We start from the raw sequence: 22,974 nt of genomic DNA on the forward strand, positions 1-22,974 counted from the left end.
ACTCTCAGCTGTGCTCTGCTATTTCCTGGTCTCTCAGCCACTCACGAGCAGCTCCTCGACACACTGGAATTATTATAGGAGGAAGAGTATATTAATAGTGGTACAGCCTTGAATTTAAGCCATTTTGATGTAGGCAGGGTTTACAGTAGCTGTGATTTGGTTAGGGCTGCTGCAGCTGTAGTACTATAGGTCATACATTTTTACATTATTTACTTAATAAAACTTACAACTTAACCATCAACTATTAACATGTGACTGACTGAACTGAACCATGTTCCGAATTGTTTGGAATCCACGGAACGGATTCAGGCGACTGATCCGGATTCAGGTTGAATCTGGCCCCGGAAACTTTAAAATCAGTGCGACTTAGACTTATTAACGTAGTTTAAAGATTCCAGGCAGGCTTCAGAGGAAGCAATCCGACTACAAATTTAATCCGCAGAACGGATTCAGACAAGTCCAACCATCTCTATTCACTAACCTCCTATACGTGATCCCACATTAACTGCCATTTAGGACAAAGCAGCTTGTTTAAAAAAAAATGGATAATCTAAAATTAGAGTTCCTAAAGGATGCTAAGCATTCAATTGATGAGTGGCAAACTTAGCACTGCTTAGTTAATATGGCTCTAAGGCTACGATCCAGAAAGCTCCATTAAATCACGGCAAATAAAGTAACATTACTTATATAGTTACCTATAGTTTAACAGGTATCCACAATGGTAATGATATGCAAAAATAGTGTTCTTCACCAAAAGTAGCAAGGGTAGCGATATACAGTTAGGTCCGGAAATAATTGGACACTGATACAAGTTTTGTTATTTCGGCTGTGTACCAAAATAAATTCAAGTTACAGTTAAATAATGAATATGGGCTTAAAGTGCAGTCTATCAGCTTTAATGTGAGGGTATTCACATCCAAATTGGAGGAAGAGTTTAGGAATTACATCTCTTTAATATGTAGCCCCCTCTTTTTCAAGGGACCAAAATTAATTGGACAATTGACTCAAAAGCTGTTTCATGGACAGGTGTGGGCTATTCCTTCGTTATTTCATCATCAATTAAGCAGGTAAAAGGTCTGGAGTTGATTCCAGGTGTGGCATTTGCATTTGGAAGCTGTTGCTGTGAACCCACAACATGCGGTCAAAGGAGCTCTCAGTGCAAGTGAAACAGGGCATCCTTAGGCTGCAGAAATAAAAGAAAATCCATCAGAGAGATAGCAGGAACATTAGGAGTGGCCAAATCAACAGTTTGGTACATTTTGAGAAAAAAAGAACGCACTGGTGAGCTCTGCAACACAAAAAGGCCTGGACGTCCACGGAAGACAACAGTGGTGGATGATCATAGGATCCTTTCCATGATAAAGAAAAACCCCTTCACAACATCCAGCCAAGTGAAGAACACTCTCCAGGAGGTAGGCATATCATTATCCAAGTGCAAAACGTGATATATCAAAAGTGGCGCTCTATTATAAGCTTTAAACACGTGTTAATCCAATATTAACATATAAACCTTAAATTGAATAAATATAAGTGATACAAAAAAATCCTTGAATGCTGCTGTGACCCAGTGCAGGACTGCTCTCTCAATCCCAGGTGAATATGGCGACGTGGTGATCAAAGGGAAGCGCAAACATGTGGAGATATAAAAAATAAAACTGATGGTGCAGTATTGTGACAAATAAATGCGTATTCTTCTTTAAGTCTGCTGTTATTTATACTCACAAGTGTGAGGATGATGCTGTGTACATAAAGGTATCTTTGGGTATATGTCTGCAGTGATGATAAACTGGCTGGAACCTCGGTGTGGGAATGTATTCCTTAAATAGTTAAACACAGAAAAGCCAACATAGCGCGATCTGTTTAAAAACTGTATTTAAGTGGTTAAAAATATAACAATACACTCACATGATGTATGCTATTTAAAAGCATTTAGATACGCAATGCATCTCGCCTCCGGTGTCTTAGTGCAGTTTTTCCTTCCCTCTTCTCGGCTTGTGTCTCACTCCTGCGTTCCAGCAGGGCGGATGTGACGTCAGTGAGACTTCGGGAGTTCCGGTTTGGCGGGCTGGCTGTGAATCACCTTCACTCTACGTGTTTCTTCCCTTAGGATTTCTTCAGGACCTCCTGAAATCCTAAGGGAAGAAACGCGTAGAGTGAAGGTGATTCACAGCCAGCCCGCCAAACCGGAACTCCCGAAGTCTCACTGACGTCACATCCGCCCTGCTGGAACGCAGGAGTGAGACGCACGCCGAGAAGAGGGAAGGAAAAACTGCACTAAGACACCGGAGGCGAGATGCATTGCGTATCTAAATGCTTTTAAATAGCATACATCATGTGAGTGTATTGTTATATTTTTAACCACTTAAATACAGTTTTTAAACAGATCGCGCTATGTTGGCTTTTCTGTGTTTAACTATTTAAGGAATACATTCCCACACCGAGGTTCCAGCCAGTTTATCATCACTGCAGACATATACCCAAAGATACCTTTATGTACACTGCATCATCCTCACACTTGTGAGTATAAATAACAGCAGACTTAAAGAAGAATACGCATTTATTTGTCACAATACTGCACCATCAGTTTTATTTTTTATATCTCCACATGTTTGCGCTTCCCTTTGATCACCACGTCGCCATATCATTATCCAAGTCTACCATAAAGAGAAGACTTTACAAGAGCAAACACAGAGGGTTCACCACAAGGTGCAAACCATTCATAAGCCTCAAGAATAGAAAGGCCAGATTAGACTTTGCCAAACAATATCTAAAAAAGCCAGCCCAGTTCTGGAACAGCATTCTTTAGACGGAGTAAACTAAGATCAACCTGTACCAGAATGATGGGAAGGAAAAAGTATGGAGAAGGCTTGGAACAGCTCATGACCCGAAGCATACCACATCATCTGTAAAACACGGTGGAGGCAGTGAGATGGCATGGGCATGCATGACTTACAATGGCACTGGGTCACTAGTGTTTATTGATGATGTGACATAAGACAGAAGCAGCCGAATGAATTCTGAAGTGTAAAGGGATATATTGTCTGCTCAGAGTCAGTCAAATTCAGCGAAGTTGATTAGACTGCGCTTCACTTTACAGATGGACAATGACCCAAAACATACTGCGAAAGCAGCCCAGGAGTTTTTTAAGGCAAAGAAGTGGAATATTCTGCAATGGCCGAGTCAATCACCTGATCTCAACCCTATCGAGCATGCATTTCACTTGCTGAAGACAAAACATAAGGCAGAAAGACCCACAAACAAACAACAACTGAAGACAGCTGCAGTAAAGGCCTGACAAAGCATCACAAAGGAGGAAACCCAGCGTTTGGTGATGTCCATGCGTTCCAGACTTCAAGCAGTCATTGCCTGCAAAGGATTCTCGACAAAGTATTAAAAATGAACATTTAATTTATGATTGTGTTAATTTGTCCAATTACATTTGAGCCCCTGAAATAAGGGGACTGTGTATGAAAATGGTTGCAATTCCTAAACGTTTCATACAATATTTTTGTTCAACCCCTTGAATTATAGCTGAAAGTGCACTTCTATTGCATCTCGGTTGTTTAATTTCAAATCCATTGTGGTGGCGTACATAGCCAAAATTATGAAAATTGTGTCAGTGTCCAATTATTTCCGGACCTAACTATACTTTATGCAGTAGTGGGTATATTAATAGCTCAGAAACACGATAACCAATCCAATGCACATGTGCATTGGAGAAAAGCTAACGTGCATTACAATTAACGCACGTGTTCCAGCTGTGTAATGCATGTGCATTACCTAAACGTAACGCCCATGTGTACATTAAATTTCAAATCAATACACAATACATACTGTAGGGAAGTTTGTAAGCCATTTTAGCCTGACCCTACAGGTGTGAACATGTCTCAGTAGGCTATGACCTCTGCTGTGGCTCCTGCAACTTAAACAAAAGGAGCATTACATTTATCGACCCAGAATTGTAGATCCATATCAATGAGATCACTGAGAATCATCCAAAATTGTTAGAGGAAATGTGCCCCAAAATGAGGTGATCAGAATTCGTAACCAAATCCTCTCCCAAATTGATGCCCAGGGCAATCCAGTTTGCACTGTAGATATGCGGAAGAAGAGATGGGCAGACAGCAAGTGCAAATTGTAGAAAAAGCTTGCAGACAATTGTGCTCAAACAAGGAGCACAGGAGGGGGGTCACCAACAGAGCTGAAACTCTCACTATATGAGAGAAGAATGATGGAGTTCTCACCTTCCCAGGTACTAGGATTTTCATCACTGGAGGACACAGGGGATCTTCAGGGGAGCAATCTGGTAAGTAAAAACAGACAACTTATATCATACAGTTTATCTCAATATAAGGTGTACATGTGAAGGAGAGCTGCAAGAGGATAACACAGTGATCTTAAAATGTAGTGAAGTATTAAGCCTCAGCTCTGTCAATTTCTGGAGCTCCACTTCCAGCTCCTTCACCTGCTCCACTTTCAGCTCCTCCACTTCCAGCTCCTTCACCTGCTCCACTTCCAGCTCCTTCACCTGCTCCACTTCCAGCTCCTTCACCTGCTCCACTTCCAGCTCCTTCACCTGCTCCACTTCCAGCTCCTTCACCTGCTCCACTTCCAGCTCCTTCACCTGCTCCACCTCCAGCTCCTTCACCTGCTCCACTTCCAGCTCCTTCACCTGCTCCACTTCCAGCTCCTTCACCTGCTCCACTTCCAGCTCCTTCAACAGCTCTTTCAGCAGTTGTGCCTCTATCAGCTCATGAAGCTGACCACTCTATATAGCAGTAGGATCAGGCCATTCTGTACATAAAATGGAGAGAAGACGTGCAGCTGCCTACGTCAGTAAAACACACCGGGACTCCTCTGGATCAGCAAACTATAAATTTATTGGCACATTAAACAGCAAAAAATGTCCGCTCGGACACTTTTTGCTGTTTAATGTGCCAATAAATGTATTGTTTGCTGATCCAGAGGAGTCCGGTCTGTTTTACTGACATAGGCAGCTGCACCACCTTCTTCTCTCCATTTGTTTTCGCAAGCACCTCGGTAGGAGCACGCCGACAGCGCCAGGATCGCACACACCAACAGTGAGTCATGCATTGATTTGTTCTGGTTTCTTCTTGCAAAGTGTTCCTCAGTGAAGAGGTTATAGAGGGGCCAGATACAACTATATTATGGAGTGTGGCTACGTGGGATTTCTCTTACATTGCGTTGTATATACGTCCCAATATTGTATTTGTGCCTGATCTAGTCTGAGTAGCGTCGCTGAGGGAAGTGGTGTCCCCATTTCTCCTGATGTACATTCTGTACATCAGCTGATACAAATGCATCGTTCTGCATATCGTAATATTATCGTAATATTAATTTGCATTTGAGCAACATTTTGCGCAATAGTAGCAACCAATACACTACAGTACAACTCATGCAGCAACACAGCAACAATGTGCCCAATAGTTCTGGCCCTACTTACTGCTGCTGTAAATGACCTAACCTGGGCAGTGCAGCAAGCCTCAGAGAACTTGCAAGAATATTCAATTGTGACAACTTCAGCAGCATCAGGTGAATCCTTGTCAACATTTGGGGTTTCATTTCTCATTTTCATTACTATTACTCTTCTTACTCCTCATCTTCCTCATCCTACTCTAGCTACTTCTCTTAGTCCATCTAGTGAACAAGTGGCCCAAGCTCCATTAACGCAGGGTAACCACATACAGGGGGCCTAGCCAGTCTGTTTTTTCCGCTGCCAAGAAGAGGAAGAGATAATTGTTAGTTTATTTTGTTGCATGTTTTCTGCAAATGTTCATGTGGCATTTTTTCTCATATGTTCCTTTTCAATCACAGTGCTTGAACTGTGTGTGAATAAATGTTAACTTCACTATTTCTATCTTTTTGTAATTATTTTAAGAAATAATTGTAATGTAATTGTACACACACTTTAGTAAGTAAACAACATATAGCATATCATGGTAACTCTTACAAACATACCCTACATTCACTTTAATCAATTAAAATCATTATACAGTTTGTAACTAACTAAATTACACTTTATTAAATGCATCTCTTCATGTGTTTCTGACTGTTATATTATTCATAATTTATATCTTGGTCTGACACAACTATTTCAATGGAAAGTGTGAAGTGTCATACAAAAGAAAATAGTAGAGTATAGTATGCTTGCATTCGGCATGATTGGCAATTCACGGAAAAAAATGTTATCAAGATCATGGTCTGGCTGTGATTAATGGCTACTTTTGCTGCGACCTATTTATTGTAACGTTATTTCCCTGCGCTGACATTAACAGGGTTTTGTGGATCTGCCATGTTAGGCTAATGGGTAATTAATATGTGATTTGTATATGAGTAAACCTAACGTCCATAGAAATGTATCAATAGACTATTTTAGTGATTAACTCTTGGTTTTCGTTACGTTATTCTCTTTAGTGGATGGATGTTAGGATTATCATAACTTCAGTAGGGCCCCGCTCATATGGTGGGCTCTGTTCCAGGCCGCCCCTGTAAAGCGGAAATTGCCGCAAAGCGGGGCCCTACTGTACCTTTGAAAACAGAGATGCACAGCTGTAAACCGACTATTTCGCTGACAAATGGCATCTGACAAGGAGTTGCGCGCGCACGCACTAAAACTGTTGTTTAGTTGCAGCCATATACATTGCTGCTGTGCACGTCATGCCGAAAATCGCCGGAAAAACGGAACAAATGCCGAACCTAATGAATATGGGTATACATTGGGAAATGCTGTATAAGCGGAACGCCATAACGCGGAGTGCTGTAAAGCGGGCCCTACTGTATAATTTAGGTTAAGATATGGAGCTTTGTGGATCTGGGCCTAAAGCCTCATCCAGGGTTAGAGCTCCGAGCGCGATCTAAACAATGAAATTAATTGTAGGGTACATGCTGCATGTGCGCGTGCACGTGAATGGGGGGTGGCATGATACTTGCACAGACAAATATTGCTATAGCCCGGGCAGACAAGACAAAGCACGGGGCTCTGCCCTCTTGGGGGTGCCTGCTCAGGGCCACCGACAGGGGGGGGTGAGCCGGAACATTTGGCCCAGTCGTCTAGCCAACCAACCACAGAAGTCAGGGACTTCTTCCTCCTCCAAGCCCCTTAACAGCCGCTTGTCGGCAGGCCCACTCCTGGCGGTGACTTAACTTCAGTCAGTGCTGCAGCCGGTCACAGCACAACATCAAAGCAGGATCAGGCACTGTGAGCCGCTGCAGCACAGGTCAGTAAGTAGTGGAGTGAAGGGGGGGGGGCAGAGAGAACAGGCAGCAGATGCTGGGGGCGGAACTGAAAGAGAGCTGAAGAACACTGCCCGCCCCTGCTCTCCATGACATCATTGGTTGGAGTTACTATGTGCTGCTATTGGAAGGTATGCTGTGTGTATGTTTGTGTGTCAGTTTTTTGTGCATGTGTTTGTGTGTGATTTTGCTCTGTGTGTTTCAGTGTGTCAGTATGCTTCAGTGTGTCAGTATGCTGTGTGTGTTTTTGTGTGAATTTGACAGTTACAGTTTGCTCTGTCAGTGTGCTATTTGTGTTTCAGTGTCTGTCAGTGTGTTGTGTGTGCCTCAGTGTCTGTCATTATGCTGGGAGTGGTGGGGTGGCGCAGTTGGTGAAACTTGCCCCGGGTGCAAAAACACCAAATTACTCCCCTACGTTTACGCATCAGATGCCATTTAAAATGAAACTCTTATGGGTGTGACCTTTGTCTTCAACTATAACAGTCTTAGAAATTCTTTCCCATCTTCTGCCTCTTGGTTTATTGTCCTTTAAAGCCTGTGCCAGGTAGCGCCTGTGCATTAAAGAGCAGCAGAAGCAGCCATGGTACTGTACATGTAAATCCATGGTGAAATGTATGTGTTCTTATAGTGTTGTCGGCTTTGTATGTGGTCATAAAGGGACAAAATTAAGATGCCTTCTTGAGTTGAGAACGTTGAAATTACTCTAAATTGAATGCAAATGCAGGTGCTATTTAACAGGTGTACACCCATATTGAGATAATTTTATATAAATTAGAAATAGACACTCCGCCTGTCGATTGAAAATTTTTCCGACCCCCACGCAAATTTTAATTTGCGTCCATTTTTGTCAACTTATTGAGTTCTTATTTTTATAAGTCGAAAACCTCCCATTTGCGCCCACACAATAAGTTAGTGATACGACTACACTGTCAGTAGCCAACTCTAAATCAGAACCCAGGTTTGTAGCCAGGAGACTGAGAAATTACCCTCTGCAGCTATAAACTGCACACGATTTGTTTAAGGAATAGCTTTGGCAGAATCACTGCGTTAGATGATAAAGACTGATATCGATTTACAATTCTAAAAATCATAGATCTATTCATTGGAACCAAAGGAAGGATTTACCAAAAACTAGCACAATGCAAAAAGGCACATTTTGCATTGTTCACATTGCATCACTTTATGTAGCAAAGGTTTATAATTTTGTGGTAACACGTGATAACAATCTTTTTATTAGAGCAATTTTAAAATAGTTTGTGTCATTCTTTACACAGCTGTCTATAGTTAACTGTATTAGAAGAAGTTACTGTGCAGTATACTGTAACCAGTGTTTTTCAACCAGGATTCCCTGCACTTGTGTGGGAGGGGGGAGTTTATTGTAGTGTGCGTGTAGATGGTTATTCTAATTTGTGTATTTTGGGGGGGGGGGTACTGTATTGTAAGGGGGAATTGTATGTGTGTGTGGGGAAATTGTGTGTGTGTGTGTGTGTGTGTGTGTGGCAAGGTGTGGAGGGGGAAATTAATGTGAGGAGGGGAAGATTAAGGGAGCTGGATTGAGTGTGGCGGGGGGGAGGGGTGGTTACTGAGTTATAGCAGAGGGGGGGGGAGTGTGAGAGGAAAAAGGGGTAATGAGGGAGAGGATGTAAGAGGGGGAGAGAAATACAAGAGGAGAAAGGGGTGAATAGAGGAGGGGAGGACTTGTAAAAGAGGGGTGTTGGCTCGCAGGGACGCCAACACACTGGGGGGGGGGGGGGTGGAGGGCAATGGGAACTCCTGAATCTACACAGTATGTTCACTCATAATGGGGCCTTTACTGGAGCTTCATAAATCATGGTGTAAATGTTTAAAACGTGTATTTTGAGCAGCCAAGGTAGGTATATACACCTCATCTTTTCTATGTGGTAAAATAAACATATTGATGCATATTGATGCAGAGACAGAATGTTTCGTCCTTGAGGTAAGCTTTAAGGTAATAATTTGTAAGAAAGCATATTTTAAAGAAACACATTGCATAATGTTGTTCTATTTTTCCATAAGTGACACAGAGTTGTAGAGGGAAATATACAAGTGTCTATTATATGGAGGCTGAACTACATGAGTGAAAAGACATACTGTATTGCTATTGGAAACAAAAATACATATTTAATGATGAATGAAACAAAATAATGTTGTATTTTATGAACAAAAGATGGGAACGAGAATTACAGTTACACTATGTATGTCTTTATTTACATAGCGCCATTAATGTACATAACGCTTCACAGTAGTAATACACATGACAATCATATAAATAACAAATAATACAAATAACAGATCATGGGAATAAGTGCATCAGATAAATGTAACATTGCGGATGAGGAGTCCATGTTCTGAAGAGCTTACAATCTAATTGGTAGGAAGAACGTACAGAGACAGTAGGAGGGTGTTCTGGTAAGTGCCCCTGCAGGGGGCTAAGCTTTATGTATCATGTGTATAGTATTACACTAGGTATTGCTGCTTGGTTTTTGTAAATGTGTAGCATTTAGTAATTACATAATTTAAAAAATGGGAAAAAACACTCTTAGTGTACAGTGAATTACATACGTAATGTTTCTATTTCTCTTTCTAAAGAGAAAAAAAAAAGCTGTGTGTGCTGTGCACGCGCATAGTAAGTGAAACTTCTTTGACATTTGTCACAGAAATTGACTTATAACGCGCGTGCTCGGCACACATGTGTCAGTCAGTGACTATGTATGTGTGTCAGTCAGAGAGTATGTATGTGTGTCAGTCAGAGAGTATGTATGTGTGTTTGTTTGTGCGTGTGTGTCGGTCAGTGTGTGCATGTGTGTCGGTCAGTGTGTGCATGTGTGTCGGTCAGTGTGTGCATGTGTGTCGGTCAGTGTGTGCATGTGTGTCGGTCAGTGTGTGCATGTGTGTCGGTCAGTGTGTGCATGTGTGTCGGTCAGTGTGTGCATGTGTGTCGGTCAGTGTGTGCATGTGTGTCAGTCAGTGTGTCAGTCAGTGTGTGAGTGAGTGTGACAGTCAATGTGTGTGTGTGTGTCAGTCAATGTGTGTTTGTGTGTGTCAGTGTATGTCTCTCTCTCTCTGTGTCGGTCAGTGAGTGTATGTGTGTCAGTCAGTGTGCGTGTGTATGTGTGTCAGTCAGTGTGCGTGTGTATGTGTGTCAGTCAGTGTGCGTGTGTATGTGTCAGTCAGTGTGCGTGTGTACGTGTGTCAGTCAGTGTGCGTGTGTACGTGTCAGTCAGTGTGCGTGTGTGTGTCAGTCAGTGTGTGTGTGTGTGTGTCAGTCAGTGTGTGTGTGTGTATCAGTCAGTGTGTGTGTGTGTCAGTCAGTGTGTGTGTGTGTGTGTGTCAGTCAGTGTGTGTGTCAGTCAGTGTGTGTGTGTGTGTCAGTCAGTCAGTGTGTATTGGTGTGTGTGTGTGTGTGTCAGTCAGTGTGTGTATGTGTGTCAGTGTCTCTCTTTCTGTGTCCTGCCCCCTCCCTCCTGACTCCCCCCACCCCAGGCAGAGCTGCGGACCCGCGGCGGCTGTCTGAGACTCTCCTCCCCCCCCAAAACGCAGGCAGAGCTGCGGACCCGCGGCGGCTCTGTCTGAGTCTCTCCTCCCCTGCACCCCCACCCCCAGGGAGACGCGGCCGCTGCCGGGCCCGGCGTATGTGAGGGGCAGATACCCTGATTGAGAGCCCCCCCTCAGCAGTGCTGCGTTGGAAGCGGCGCACTCAAACCCCCGCTTCCCGCGTTACCGGAGCAGTGAGAGGTGAGAGGCGAGCCCCCCCCCCCCCCCCCCGTGCTGTGCTCGTTCAATCGCGTGGATCGGGGAGGGATGGGGACAGCTGCATCTCCACTCTCGGCGCCGCTTCCGCTTCAGGCTCAGACGCTGCTACGAGGGGTGGGCGACTGCGCATGCACTGCCTCTCATCAACTGATGCAGATATCTTCCTGGCCTGCGGGACCCGGCGGTCAAATCTGCGCATGCGCCTCAACCTCCCATGTCTGTGTGGACGTGTGGGGGGAATGGCGGCTCTCCTCCGGCCCCGGCGGCGCTCAGTCAGCGGGACACATGGAAGGGGAAGCGTAGTTAGGGAGGAGAGAGGGTGAACAGCCGGAGGACTTGCGGGGCTTCCGCCATCTAACTACACCCACACACGCAGCACCGGAAGCTCTGCGCCAGCCATATTTGTACACCCATGGCAGCGGACGTGTGGGGTTAACGGCGGCCGCATGTCACAGCGCATGTCACAGCGGGTGCGTGGGGGGAACGGTGGCCGTTAGGAGCGGCGCCGGCGGCTATCGCCGCCGCTGCCGCATGTCACAGCAGGCATGTGGGGGGGAGGGATGGGGGAGCCGTGACGTCACTTCCGTTTCACATTTGTCCCCCATCTCTCCCGTTTTACCCCATCAGAATAGGTGCCACTAAAGAAGTGTCACTTCAAAAAAGAGGCTATCCAGCACTTACCACCTCCTTGATTATAACTGAAAAAAACCCAAAATAAATTGAATATAAAATTGTAATTTATTTATAAATACTTTGGCCAGAAAACTCACATAGTCACCACCCCCATGAATAGATGCTACAGTAATAAGATCACCCATAATATCATAAACCTACACATATAAACTAATTAGAATTATGGTATAATAACCAACATGAAAGTGCACAGTGAAAAGGCACAGAAAATAAACAATATAATATACATATCCATTGAAAAAGAAGCAGGTACAAAATGACATATATAAGCATACATGTCTTATGTGACATACAGTACATGTTTCTAAACACACAGATACATGTGGTAATGGTAGGGCTTTCTCAGAGCTTGTTGGGTATCTGTGTGTTTATTAACTATGTGCAGCAGGTCTCAGCTGGTTTTGGGAGGGTAGTGTCCCCTCCCCCCCAAGGTTTAAGCTTGCCCCTCCCCACTTTCCAAGTTGGCAGGTCAGTTTAATTTTGCCACGTTACGACAGATCCAATGTGATCATTCTTCCCGTAATTATACAGGTTAATAAGAATTTTAACCAATGGAGTGTTAGGACCTGCTACGGTCATGCCTTGAAAGTGGCAGCAGGCTTAAGACGCTTTGGCCAAAGGGTTAAACTAAATGACCCTTTTTTCAAGAGAATATATAGGTATTGCACTGTGTATTTTTGTCATATTGGAAGTAGCTTTGGGTATCTTTGTCTGTTTTTTGTTGTATACATGTTTCTAAAAATACAGGCTAGTGTTCACAATTCCTGTACACACATGCAGTATGTCCTTGTTATAATGTAATAGTTCCACTTTTTATCTTCTTCCTTATTGACTATTTACGCAGTGTGCCTGAAAGTTCATGAATACTGATGCTTCCAGACATTAATGTTTGTTGGGGATCCTTTCACAACATACACAGTTCATTTTAATCATATGATTAATTCTCTAAACTACTTCCATCAAAGTATATACTTATACATTATTGAGCAGTGTGATTACCACAATATCTCTGCAATATCAGCCTTTGTTGTCCTAGCCACCTATGTACTGTACCATTTATACAGAGGACATTGTAATCAGGGTTACTCAGTCAGGAACCACTATGTGTTTTCCTCCTCTGGTTCGGCTAGGCTTGCTTTTAGTCAGAGTTTCAGGCAACTGTAATAATTCAACATTTTCCCTTTGATTAAGCCTTTGCAGTGCTTTGAAGGATTTTCTTCACTTGCATCATTTATTCTCTCACAAAGTCTGTATTTTTGGACATAACAATTATCAGGCACATATAAAAGTGGAAAAATAAGCCCACCATTTCTATTGCTCCCTTAAAACAGAGACCATCTCCAATGATTGTTTCACCCCACCCACATACAGGGTCTCCATCCGGGAATATTCTCATGGCATACTGTAAGAAGTTCCATTTACAGGCAAAAGACTCCAGAAAGAATTAATGGTGAAATATTAAGATATCACAAATGCTGTTGTCTAAAAAAAACATTTGAAGCTAAATGTGTAAACAGTCATCCTCCAAAACATATAATACATATAACCTAGCTACAGTACCTGAAAAAAGGGAAGACCCACTTTGCTAAAAGCTCAAAAAAAAACACGTTATTAAATACGTGTTATTTATTCATTATTGTTTTTTTTATGGGCTCCTAAAAACATGGAGAATGTAAGGTTTTCATTGAGTCCTAAAGGTGCTCTGCTTTCTAAAGTGTAGATCCATTTAACCTCCTTTTGTAAAATACATCTATCCAAATTGCCCTGTATTGGACCTGATTTTACCTGGTCTATACAAATAAACTTTATGTATTTGATAGATCCATGATGGACCTGATTTTAATCTCTTGCGACACTACTTAATAGGGAATTATTCAAAATATAATTTGTATGTCATAAAATGCGTCTTCGAAGCTCTCTGATAGTTTTCCCACATATATTTTCGGGCAGGAACATTTTGAAATCTAAACAACTCCTTTGCTGTAACAGAAACCATCTAATCGTGAATACCTTACTTAAAACAGCACCAACAAAAGTTTAACGTTTTTCCACAAAAGGATAAGCACTACAATCTCCACATCTATAGCAACCCTTAGTAATATTAATTTGTTTAGATCTGACTTCCATAGTTTTTCTACTTTTTCTCACTGGATGTACAGGTAACTTTAAGGTTCAAGTCATTGTCATACAATACATCAAAAAATCTATGAAGATCTTCAGAGCAACCTTCCTATAGTAACTAAATGTTATCAATATATCTGATCCAGAGGGCCACATGCTCATTCATGCTCTCCGTGGATACGCCTGTTGCTCTCACCAACCAAGGTGAAGAAAGGCATACCACAGTCATGTGGTCCCCATGAATATTGCTTGGATCGCCAAGTACAAAATGTTGTCAAATTAAAAATGAGTATTCCTCAAGACAAAGTCTAGCAACTTCCACACAAAAATCATTGTGGTTCCTGTATTTCATGCCTCTCATAGACAAGTAATGATCTATTGCCCTCATGTCTACCTCATGATGAATAGATGTGCATTACTCTTCAACACCCAGCATGACTAAAATAGTGTTAGCATTAATTGTAATATTGAGACGTTTTAGTACATCTACTGTGTCTTTCACATAGGATGGCAGACAATACAAAATTGGTCTGTGTATTGTGTCTATATAGTGCTGTCTTTCTCTGTTATGCTATCTATGCAAGACACAATTGTGTGCCCTTGGGAGTTCTTAGCAGACATGAATTTTAGAGATCATATAGAATTTTGGTATTTTTGAATTTTAAAACTGACATAAATATGTATTTGACTTTGTTAATAAGTCCATTACCTAAAGCACCTTTTAAAATACCAGACAAAGTCTGTCTAATCTTGTTTGTAGGATCTGAAATAAGATTTTCATAGCATTTATTATTTTTTAGTTGTCATAATATTTCTGCCTTGTACAGATGCAGCGGCCGTTATTGAAACAATTCACGCGGTGTATACCTTGGAATACCCATGTCATGGCGCGGGATTTCTTCCAACCGTACCGCCTTAAGACGCGAGTGCAGGCGAGTGCAGAAAATTGCATTTTAGTGTTCTGGCTTTTAAACACCTGAAATTGACACAGTAGCACAGTACTGTACACATTGCAATTCATTCAATTAATTGCACACAATCCATGAAATTCAAACAAAGTAACTGCGATAAACACGTGTGCCTGGGGTGATTGGCCACATTAATGCCGCATGGAGTACAGCAGCGCACACGAAAACGGCGCCATGATTTGTTCGAATAACGGCCGCTGCATCTGTACATATTTTCATTCATCAGAACTATATTTCAACCCTTATCTGAGTGCTTTATTATAATCTATTTATGTTCCAAAAGGTCCTTTAATGCCATTCTCCCTCCTTCAGTTAGATTACTGGTAGCATGTATAATGAAATTACTTTGTCTAATCTCCTCATGCAAAGAGATGTAGAACCTTCATAACTGTGAATTTATCCACAGTTAATGTGGGGGAAAATGTTAACTCTTTCTTTAGTAGAGATATATGGTACCTTGTCTATTCAATATCAGTGAGGTTGATGATACTCATGTCGATTTTAACTGAACCTACCGCTTGTCCCTGGGCTGTTTGTCATTTGCATGCATCCCATAGCCCCATGATCCCTAAATTCTCTTATCTTAACCCCTTTGGGTCTTCCAATATCAGGATCTGAATCCTGTCTGTCCAAAAAAGAGGAAGACTAGGATGAGGACACAGTTTCTGCAGGTTGTCTATTAAACAAACAAAAATAAAAGTCTGGCTCACTGCCTGAACTATCAAAGTCTGTAAAATTGAACCCTCCATGAAGATGCATGTTTATTTTTTCTCAAGGTTCTATAGGTGTAAACTCGGATTTTCGTTAATCCTCCACATCTATGTTAAACTTACTTTCCTTTCAAGCCATGATCTCCTTCTGTATTTGTTATACCTTGTTTCTTTTTTTTTTTCCTTGGGAGTTCAATTTTTCAAACTGGGGCACGTTTAGATAATGTAGATATTTAAGTCCTCAATACTTTTTGAAATGTTGTTACCAATGTATTTACCTCTTCAATAATAAGTTGAATTAACTCAAGAGAACATTTTGTTAATATTTGTTCCCATTTTGTTACAAACTGTGGATCTGTAAATGTTGATCCAGGGCTGAGTTTGAATCTCAATCCTCTAGGAATTATCTCTAACTATAAATAGACCCCCAAACTTGACACATCCCATTTAGAGAGAAGGTGTTACATGAATAGTTGTTTATGAACCTTAAAAAATGCTTTGTACGTCTAATTTTACCATAGTATCATTCAATTCCTATGTCAAAATATACTGTATATGTTGAGAGAAAAAAAAACAGGTGAAATGTGTTGCTAATAAATACATGGCAAGGCAGTGTAGGAAGGTTGGAGCACAACTGAACACAGGAAAGGAAGAACAATCTGCGAGAGAGTGTGTGTCCCATAAAAAATATTTAATGGATCAAGCCATAAACATACCTTGATAAAGTGCACCTTGATAAAGAGCGTTCTGCTCGAAACGCGTTGGTGGGGGCACGTGGGCTCACTGTATGTTTATGGCTTGATCCATTAAATATTTTTTATGGGACACACACTCTCTCGCAGATTGTTCTTCCTTTCCTGTGTTCAGTTGTGCTCCAACCTTCCTACACTGCCTTGCTGTCACCTTTGGAAGACCGGATGCACCTACCAGAGGAGGTATATCATGAAGACCATCAAGATGTGAGTAATACTACTCTTTACACCTTTTACTGCTCCACAGCGATATATCTGACTGGACACTAGCTAGTGGGAGTTGTTACTTATCTTAGTGGAACTCCATCCAGGCCATCGTGTCATAGTGGAAGTAGGTGTCATATCCAATTAGGATTATTGGTCTATCATTTTCCTGATACTCCTAGGATCTTCACAGGTGGAGAAATTATGTAAAGGACTCTTTGTTGTTTTGATCTGTGTTTTTGAGCTCCATACAGCATTTTTTACGCTAATAAATACATGGTTTTGGAATTGGTTTAAGTACACAATACCAGAACTAAACCTTTTCTTGTCTAAATTCTTATTTAATATGCTTCAATGAACACTTGTTCATGGCTTTTGTTGGTATAATAAAAAGTCTGATTTTTGGAAACATGCTACAGTATCTAGTAATTATGTTTCTTTAAGGACCTGTTTTATGTAAAAGTATACAGAAAAAGAAGACGGAGGGCCTGGCATATATAGGGGGTGCGGTATCAAGGCAAATATGGAGCAGAATTGATGCAATTTGCATCAATTTCAACTTATGTCTTTTTGCGTCAATGTATCAAGGTCTCCAAGTTTTTCTCCATGTTCATCAGCTTGTGATTTGTGGAGAGACAGTGGCCAGATTAGGGAGGAGTTACATGATGCACAAGTTATAAGATGTTCGATTGCGCGTCACTTTTTTATTTACATTAAATAAACCCGCTAAGTCTGAGTTGGCATACATTTTTCTACCCAAATATTTGAGTCAGATGTAAAAAAAACATGCAGCAATGCGTCAAAACAAACTCTATTTACAGTTCAATTTCTTTGTGTTGATACATCTCTCCCTACACAAACACAAAGCAATGTACTAGAAAAAGAAGGTTGCAGGAAAAGCAGAGATGGGATAAAGTCCATATAGGTAACACAGAACTTATGGCAAAAAATACAAGGACAGAATTCATTTATACTCTCACATGTTAACAAAGTGAAATATACTTAACTGTAAATAAAATATTTACTGCTTGATATGGATTAATGTATGGTGAGGACCTCACAGCAGGATCATATATCTAACTTCAGAAGTGGGCAGAGGTAGAAGACCTACGGTTGTATCCTCAGGGATGTACTGTAATTGTGGCAAATGTGATCAGATTCCTGTTGCGCTGAGAAATAATAAGTGAGTTAGACTGTTCAAAGTCATTATTAGTCAAAGGTTATTCCAATTTAATATGCTATGCTTTATTTCGTAGTAGTATACAAGTTATGATTAAACTAGGTCTGTCTGTCTATCCTTATTTGTATCAAATGAATGAACATATGTGACATTGATCACTAATATTTCTGCTATACAGTATACCACATCATAACCAGACTTATACACAATTTAAAATCTGATAAGAAAGCATTGTAAGCAAGCATAAGAATATATATATCTAAACAGTTCTTGTCATGCGGATTAAAGTATTGTATTACACTAAAATATATGGGCAATCATTTAACAAAAGGGATCCATTTGTTTCAGTGATATCCTATGTAAACTTTGGAAAACACTGTAACTGAGGTGACAAATGAGAAGCACAATTAGATTATCCTTTAAATTTTAATGTGTATATGTCCTAAACATGATTATAGATATGTTTAGAACTTACTTATTTTTTTTACAGCTTTCTAAACTATTGAGAACTCTTAATTTGTACAGCACCACTCAAAACAGTCACATCTGTTTGTACACCTGCATTTCAAGTATTTTGCAGTTAGTTATGCACATTAATTTGTTGTGTTATATTAGAGAAAACAAATATAATGTTACGTTTCTATTCTCTTTTTTTGCAGACTGTCTACAAATCCTGGCTATGTTCCCAGAATTTTGATGTCACACAATTTGAATGCAGTAGCAAAATTCCTTGCAAGCAATACTGTTTGGAGGTACAAACAAGGTGTCCATTTATATTACCAGACAACGATGATGTGGTCTACGGAGGACTATCGAGTTTCATCTGTACAGGTACAGTGCATAGGACAACACTTTAAAACAAAAGCATTCATACCTATCTTTCAGGACCAATATCCACATTGTTTAGGAATAACCAACACATACAAGTGAAAAGTATCTCATTTACATATAAATTTGATTTGCATTGGTAACTCATCTTAATCCCCCCAAAAATATTCAGGACTAGGACCCAAAAGACAACGTTTTGGAACTCCTGTTAATAGCATACAATTTTTAAAGATTCATGTTTATGGAGCAAAAAAAAAACCCATTAGTAATAAAGGGTGTACTGTAGCGTGTAATATGCCCAAACTGAACATCAGTGGTGTATTTAAAGGGTTAAAATCATTGGCCAATTTTCATATCACATACTTCTAATTATTTCAAAGTGGGTTTGTAAATGTCAGGCAAGAACTTGAGAGGTTTTACTTCCTTGTCTACTCCGTTATATCTGATGTCATAGTGTGCTGAGTATAAACTGCTCTCTTTTCACCGCATGTAAATTCCTTTCCCTTCTTCATCTTCCGACAGTTAAGGGACAGGCCAATCTAGCCGGAAGAAATATTTTGACATGCATCCTGCTTTTCAAGATCCTCGCTTAAAAATATGAACTACATTTTCAAGCAAACCCACAATGTAAAAAGGTTGCTTTAAAAATGATTACATATAGGCCAGTAGTCCAATTATTTTGCTTTGTTATTTACAAAATGTTTTAGTGCCCCTTTAATTATAAATTAACATATTACATGACATATGCTGAAAGTAGATTACACAATGGCTTTAAAGAAACGTAGCCCCTTTCCCCTGCTCCCGCCACGGAGGTAATGGGACCTGGCTACAGAAACAAACACGTACAGTACTATGACTTTATGTTGCTTTCTACTCTTGTGCCAGATGTCGTTTTAGCAAATAACATCTAAAGGTATTCTTCTGGGGTATTGTACTTTCAGCTTGGGATCATTTTGGTTTTAATCCCGGGATGTACAAATCCCTCCAGAAAGGCCGTCTACATGCTAGTTAATAATGCCAATTTCATTATTTTTACATCATTGTTACTCATTGGAAGAATATTTCCATTATTAAATACAAAAAAGTATAAGATAAAGGACCATACAGTGTGTGTAAAGTGGCACATTTGTTCTTAAAGCAACCTTTGAGTCATTTTGACTTTGTATCTGTGTCCATGTACAGTACCAAGGTGTTATATGAAAATGATGCTCCACTTGTGTCTGTGAGCAATTTGGGAGGTTGCTACAGTATAATAACAGTTAAAGGAGGAGATAGTGGGTCCTATTCACAAAACTCCAGTATTGCAATGCAAATGCAATCGTCCAAAAACAGCATTCAATCTGAAGTGATACAAATCTGCCGTTTTTGCACAGTTTGACATTTCATTTGCTGGCATTTTTAGCTCAATTTTCTGCAATACCACCTAGAATACAACTTTCAGAAATCTTCTCTATCTCCATCTTTTGCTGTAGATGGAGAGGAAAAGAGAAAGTGAGACTAGGTGAGTAAAGAATGACAGTGATCAACAAGTCTTTTAAACAAATTTGACTTATTTGTTAAAAGGTATCACTCACATGTGGTCCCGGGTATCTCTCGTTTCCCCCATGGAGTATAGGTTGATCTATTTAGAGGTACTGTATATACTGTAAGTAAATGAACCCTCTACCAAATTGGTTTTACTCTTGCATTCACACTCTTCTCCCTTTCTTTCTTCATTCTGCTGCAAAAGCCTTATTATGCCTAACTGAGGGAGACAACATTTCTGCTCATTACTTTCCGGGTGATTGGGAAACTTGCAACTTCATGCCGAGCCGATTAATATATACATTTGCGAGTGTGCCTCACTGCTAGCGTACAGAATGTGCATATCACAGCATTGCATAGCTGGAATCAAATCACATTTGAAAAAAAACTTACTTTTGCACAGGACTAAGGAACCTAATAAATACAGTGAAATTCAAATCTATGAAAACGCTGCTGATGCCACCTTGAAATACACTTATCGCAGTTTAATCAATAAGCCACAGTCAGTGTAATATTATGAGATGCAGTGCCTTTCACTTTGCATTAAATAAATCCTGCAGCTTTAGATGATGCAAGCCTCTGCTCCTAAAATATATTTGTCAAATGTAATAATCAAGATTAACAACAAGCTTCTTACACACGCGGTTGGCACAAATTGATACAAATGAGAATTTTTTTGCATTTTGATACATATCCCCCCAAAAGTAAAATAACGGAGCCGCCACACTGTGCGAGAGTCACCAGTTTGTAAAAATAACAGAAAAACAATGAAAGCAATATTTATTGTGATCAGGTGAGATTCCTGCTGGAAGTTGCCAAATAGACTTTTCTGCCTTCTGTTGTACCATATTCAAATATGCACATAATAATGAATTGATTTCCATGCTACATTTGTCTGTACAAGCTTTATTCTTGTGGATTTCACATATGCTTGTGTTCATGATATCTCAGTATGACTACCACCACCACCACCACATGAAAAACATACCTAATATATATATACACATGTAGAGGTATCAGTACCGTGTTAGCCGAGCTTCAATAATCAAAAAATAAATAGACAATACCGTTCTGTGGCTAACTAAATGCTTTTATTTGTGCGAGCTTTCGAGATACACTGATCTCTTCTTCCGGCGATGTTACAATGAATGAAGCAAGCAAAGGGTATACTTAAAAACAGTGTCTCTTGGAACGTTATCTGTGCTTTTCCCTCCCCTGTGTGTGGATGTGATTTATGGCTATGGTTCCTAAAAGATAGTGATGTAAGAGTGTGTGTGTGTATCTGTGTGAATATAAATGAATGGAGAGCCCACAATGTATACAGTGCTTTACAAAAGGTGTGTGTGGAGTGGGAGTTAATATTAATGGTGTGGGTAGGTGTGGAAATGTGAGAGATTGTAGCATAACTAAAAGTGTGTGTAGATACTATGTGGTCCCTATTGGTATATAGGGATGGAAAAACAAGGAGTAATTGTATGTGTAAGAGATAGCTGTGTGTGCATACATATAGCACAGTATGTACAGACATGGCCTTTAGCGATCATGGGAAGAGTTCACTTGTGTCAGTAATGACTCATAAAATTTTGATCTCTGTTTAGGCCACCGATAAGTGTCCCGAACAGTTGCATAAATGTGAAATTCATGCAACCGTCTCTCTTTAAGTGTTTTAAGATTACCTTTGAGTATGGCATCCCTCAAATCGTTCATCTTATGGCCAGAGTCAGAGAAATGTTCGCCGACAGGACCATCTCTTGTTCCGCGTGTGATGCTGTGGCGATGCAGGTTCATTCTCTTGTTTAGCCCCTGCCCTGTCTCACCTATGTAGTAGCAGCCCCCTGGGCATTTCATGCACATGATGAGGTACACGACATTGCTGGAGGAACAGGTGAACCTTCCTCTGATTTTGTATTCCCGATTCCTGTGTGGTATTTGTATTGTGTCTGCTGTGTAGAGCATTGCGCAGGTTTTGCATCTTGCGTCCTGGCATGGTTTCGTCCCGCATTCAGTTGTACTGCTGAATACTTTACTCCTCACCATAATATTCTTGAGATTATGAGGTTGTCTGTATGATAATAAGGGTGCTTCAGTGAAGACCTGTTGCAGTCTTGGATCTTCCTGGAGGATGGGTTGTAGTTCCCTGGCGATCTTGCATAGGGCTCCTAGGTGTGGGTTATATGTGACCACCAAAGGTACCCTGTCGCCTGTCTCTTTCTGTTTGTATTCAAGGAGATCACTTCTTGGTATTCTGGTGGCTTTGTGAATTCGCTGGTCTACAATTCTGTGGTTATAGCCACGGTTTATAAAATCTGATCTCAAGGCTTTAATCCGCTGGTCTCTGTCTGCTGTGTCGGAGCATATCCAGTTGTATCATATGGCTTGACTGTAGATGGTTGCATGTTTGGTGTGTGTCGGGTGGAAGCTGTTGTCCCTCAAATAGCTGGCTCTGTCTGTAGGTTTATGGTATACAGAAGTCTGTAGTTGGTTGTTCTTTATGGTGATGCTGGTGTCTAGGAAATGTACTTCAGCCGGGGAATGGGTGAGTGTGAGGTTGATGGTCGGGTGGAACTTATTGAAGTTCTCATGGAACTGTAGGAGGTCCTGTTCGCCAGAGGTCCAAATCAGCAGGATGTCATCGAAGTAGCGAAAGTATGTAAGGGGTTTCAAGTGACAGGTGGAAAGAAAGTCACTTTCCAGTTTTGCGCAGAACAGATTGGCATAATGTGGCACCATCCGAGTGCCCATAGCGGTCCCGGTTGTCTGGAGGTATGTGTCATCTCCAAATGTGAAGTAGTTATGGGTCAGAATAAATTCGATGCATTTAGTCACTGTCTCTGTGAGTGGCTCCTGTGGTCCCAGAAAGTACCTGCGTGGATATAACCACAGAATTGTAGACCAGCAAATTCACAAAGCCACCAGAATATCAAGAAGTGATCTCCTTGAATACAAACAGAAAGAGACAAGCGACA

At 40.8% G+C, this 22,974-nt stretch overlaps 1 protein-coding gene across 1 annotated transcript in view; it reads left to right on the forward strand.

Moving 5' to 3' along the window:
* The window catches only part of NALF1 (NALCN channel auxiliary factor 1), an 824,722-nt gene that overhangs the window by 784,165 nt on the left and 17,583 nt on the right, over positions 1–22,974 (forward strand). The window contains exon 2 of the mRNA XM_075590726.1: positions 18,316–18,487. Coding sequence (XP_075446841.1) covers positions 18,316–18,487 — 172 coding nt within the window. The remainder of the gene's footprint in view (positions 1–18,315; positions 18,488–22,974) is intronic.

The sequence above is a fragment of the Ascaphus truei genome, chromosome 3 (genome assembly GCF_040206685.1).
Source record: "Ascaphus truei isolate aAscTru1 chromosome 3, aAscTru1.hap1, whole genome shotgun sequence".
Taxonomy (NCBI): Eukaryota; Metazoa; Chordata; class Amphibia; order Anura; family Ascaphidae; genus Ascaphus; species Ascaphus truei.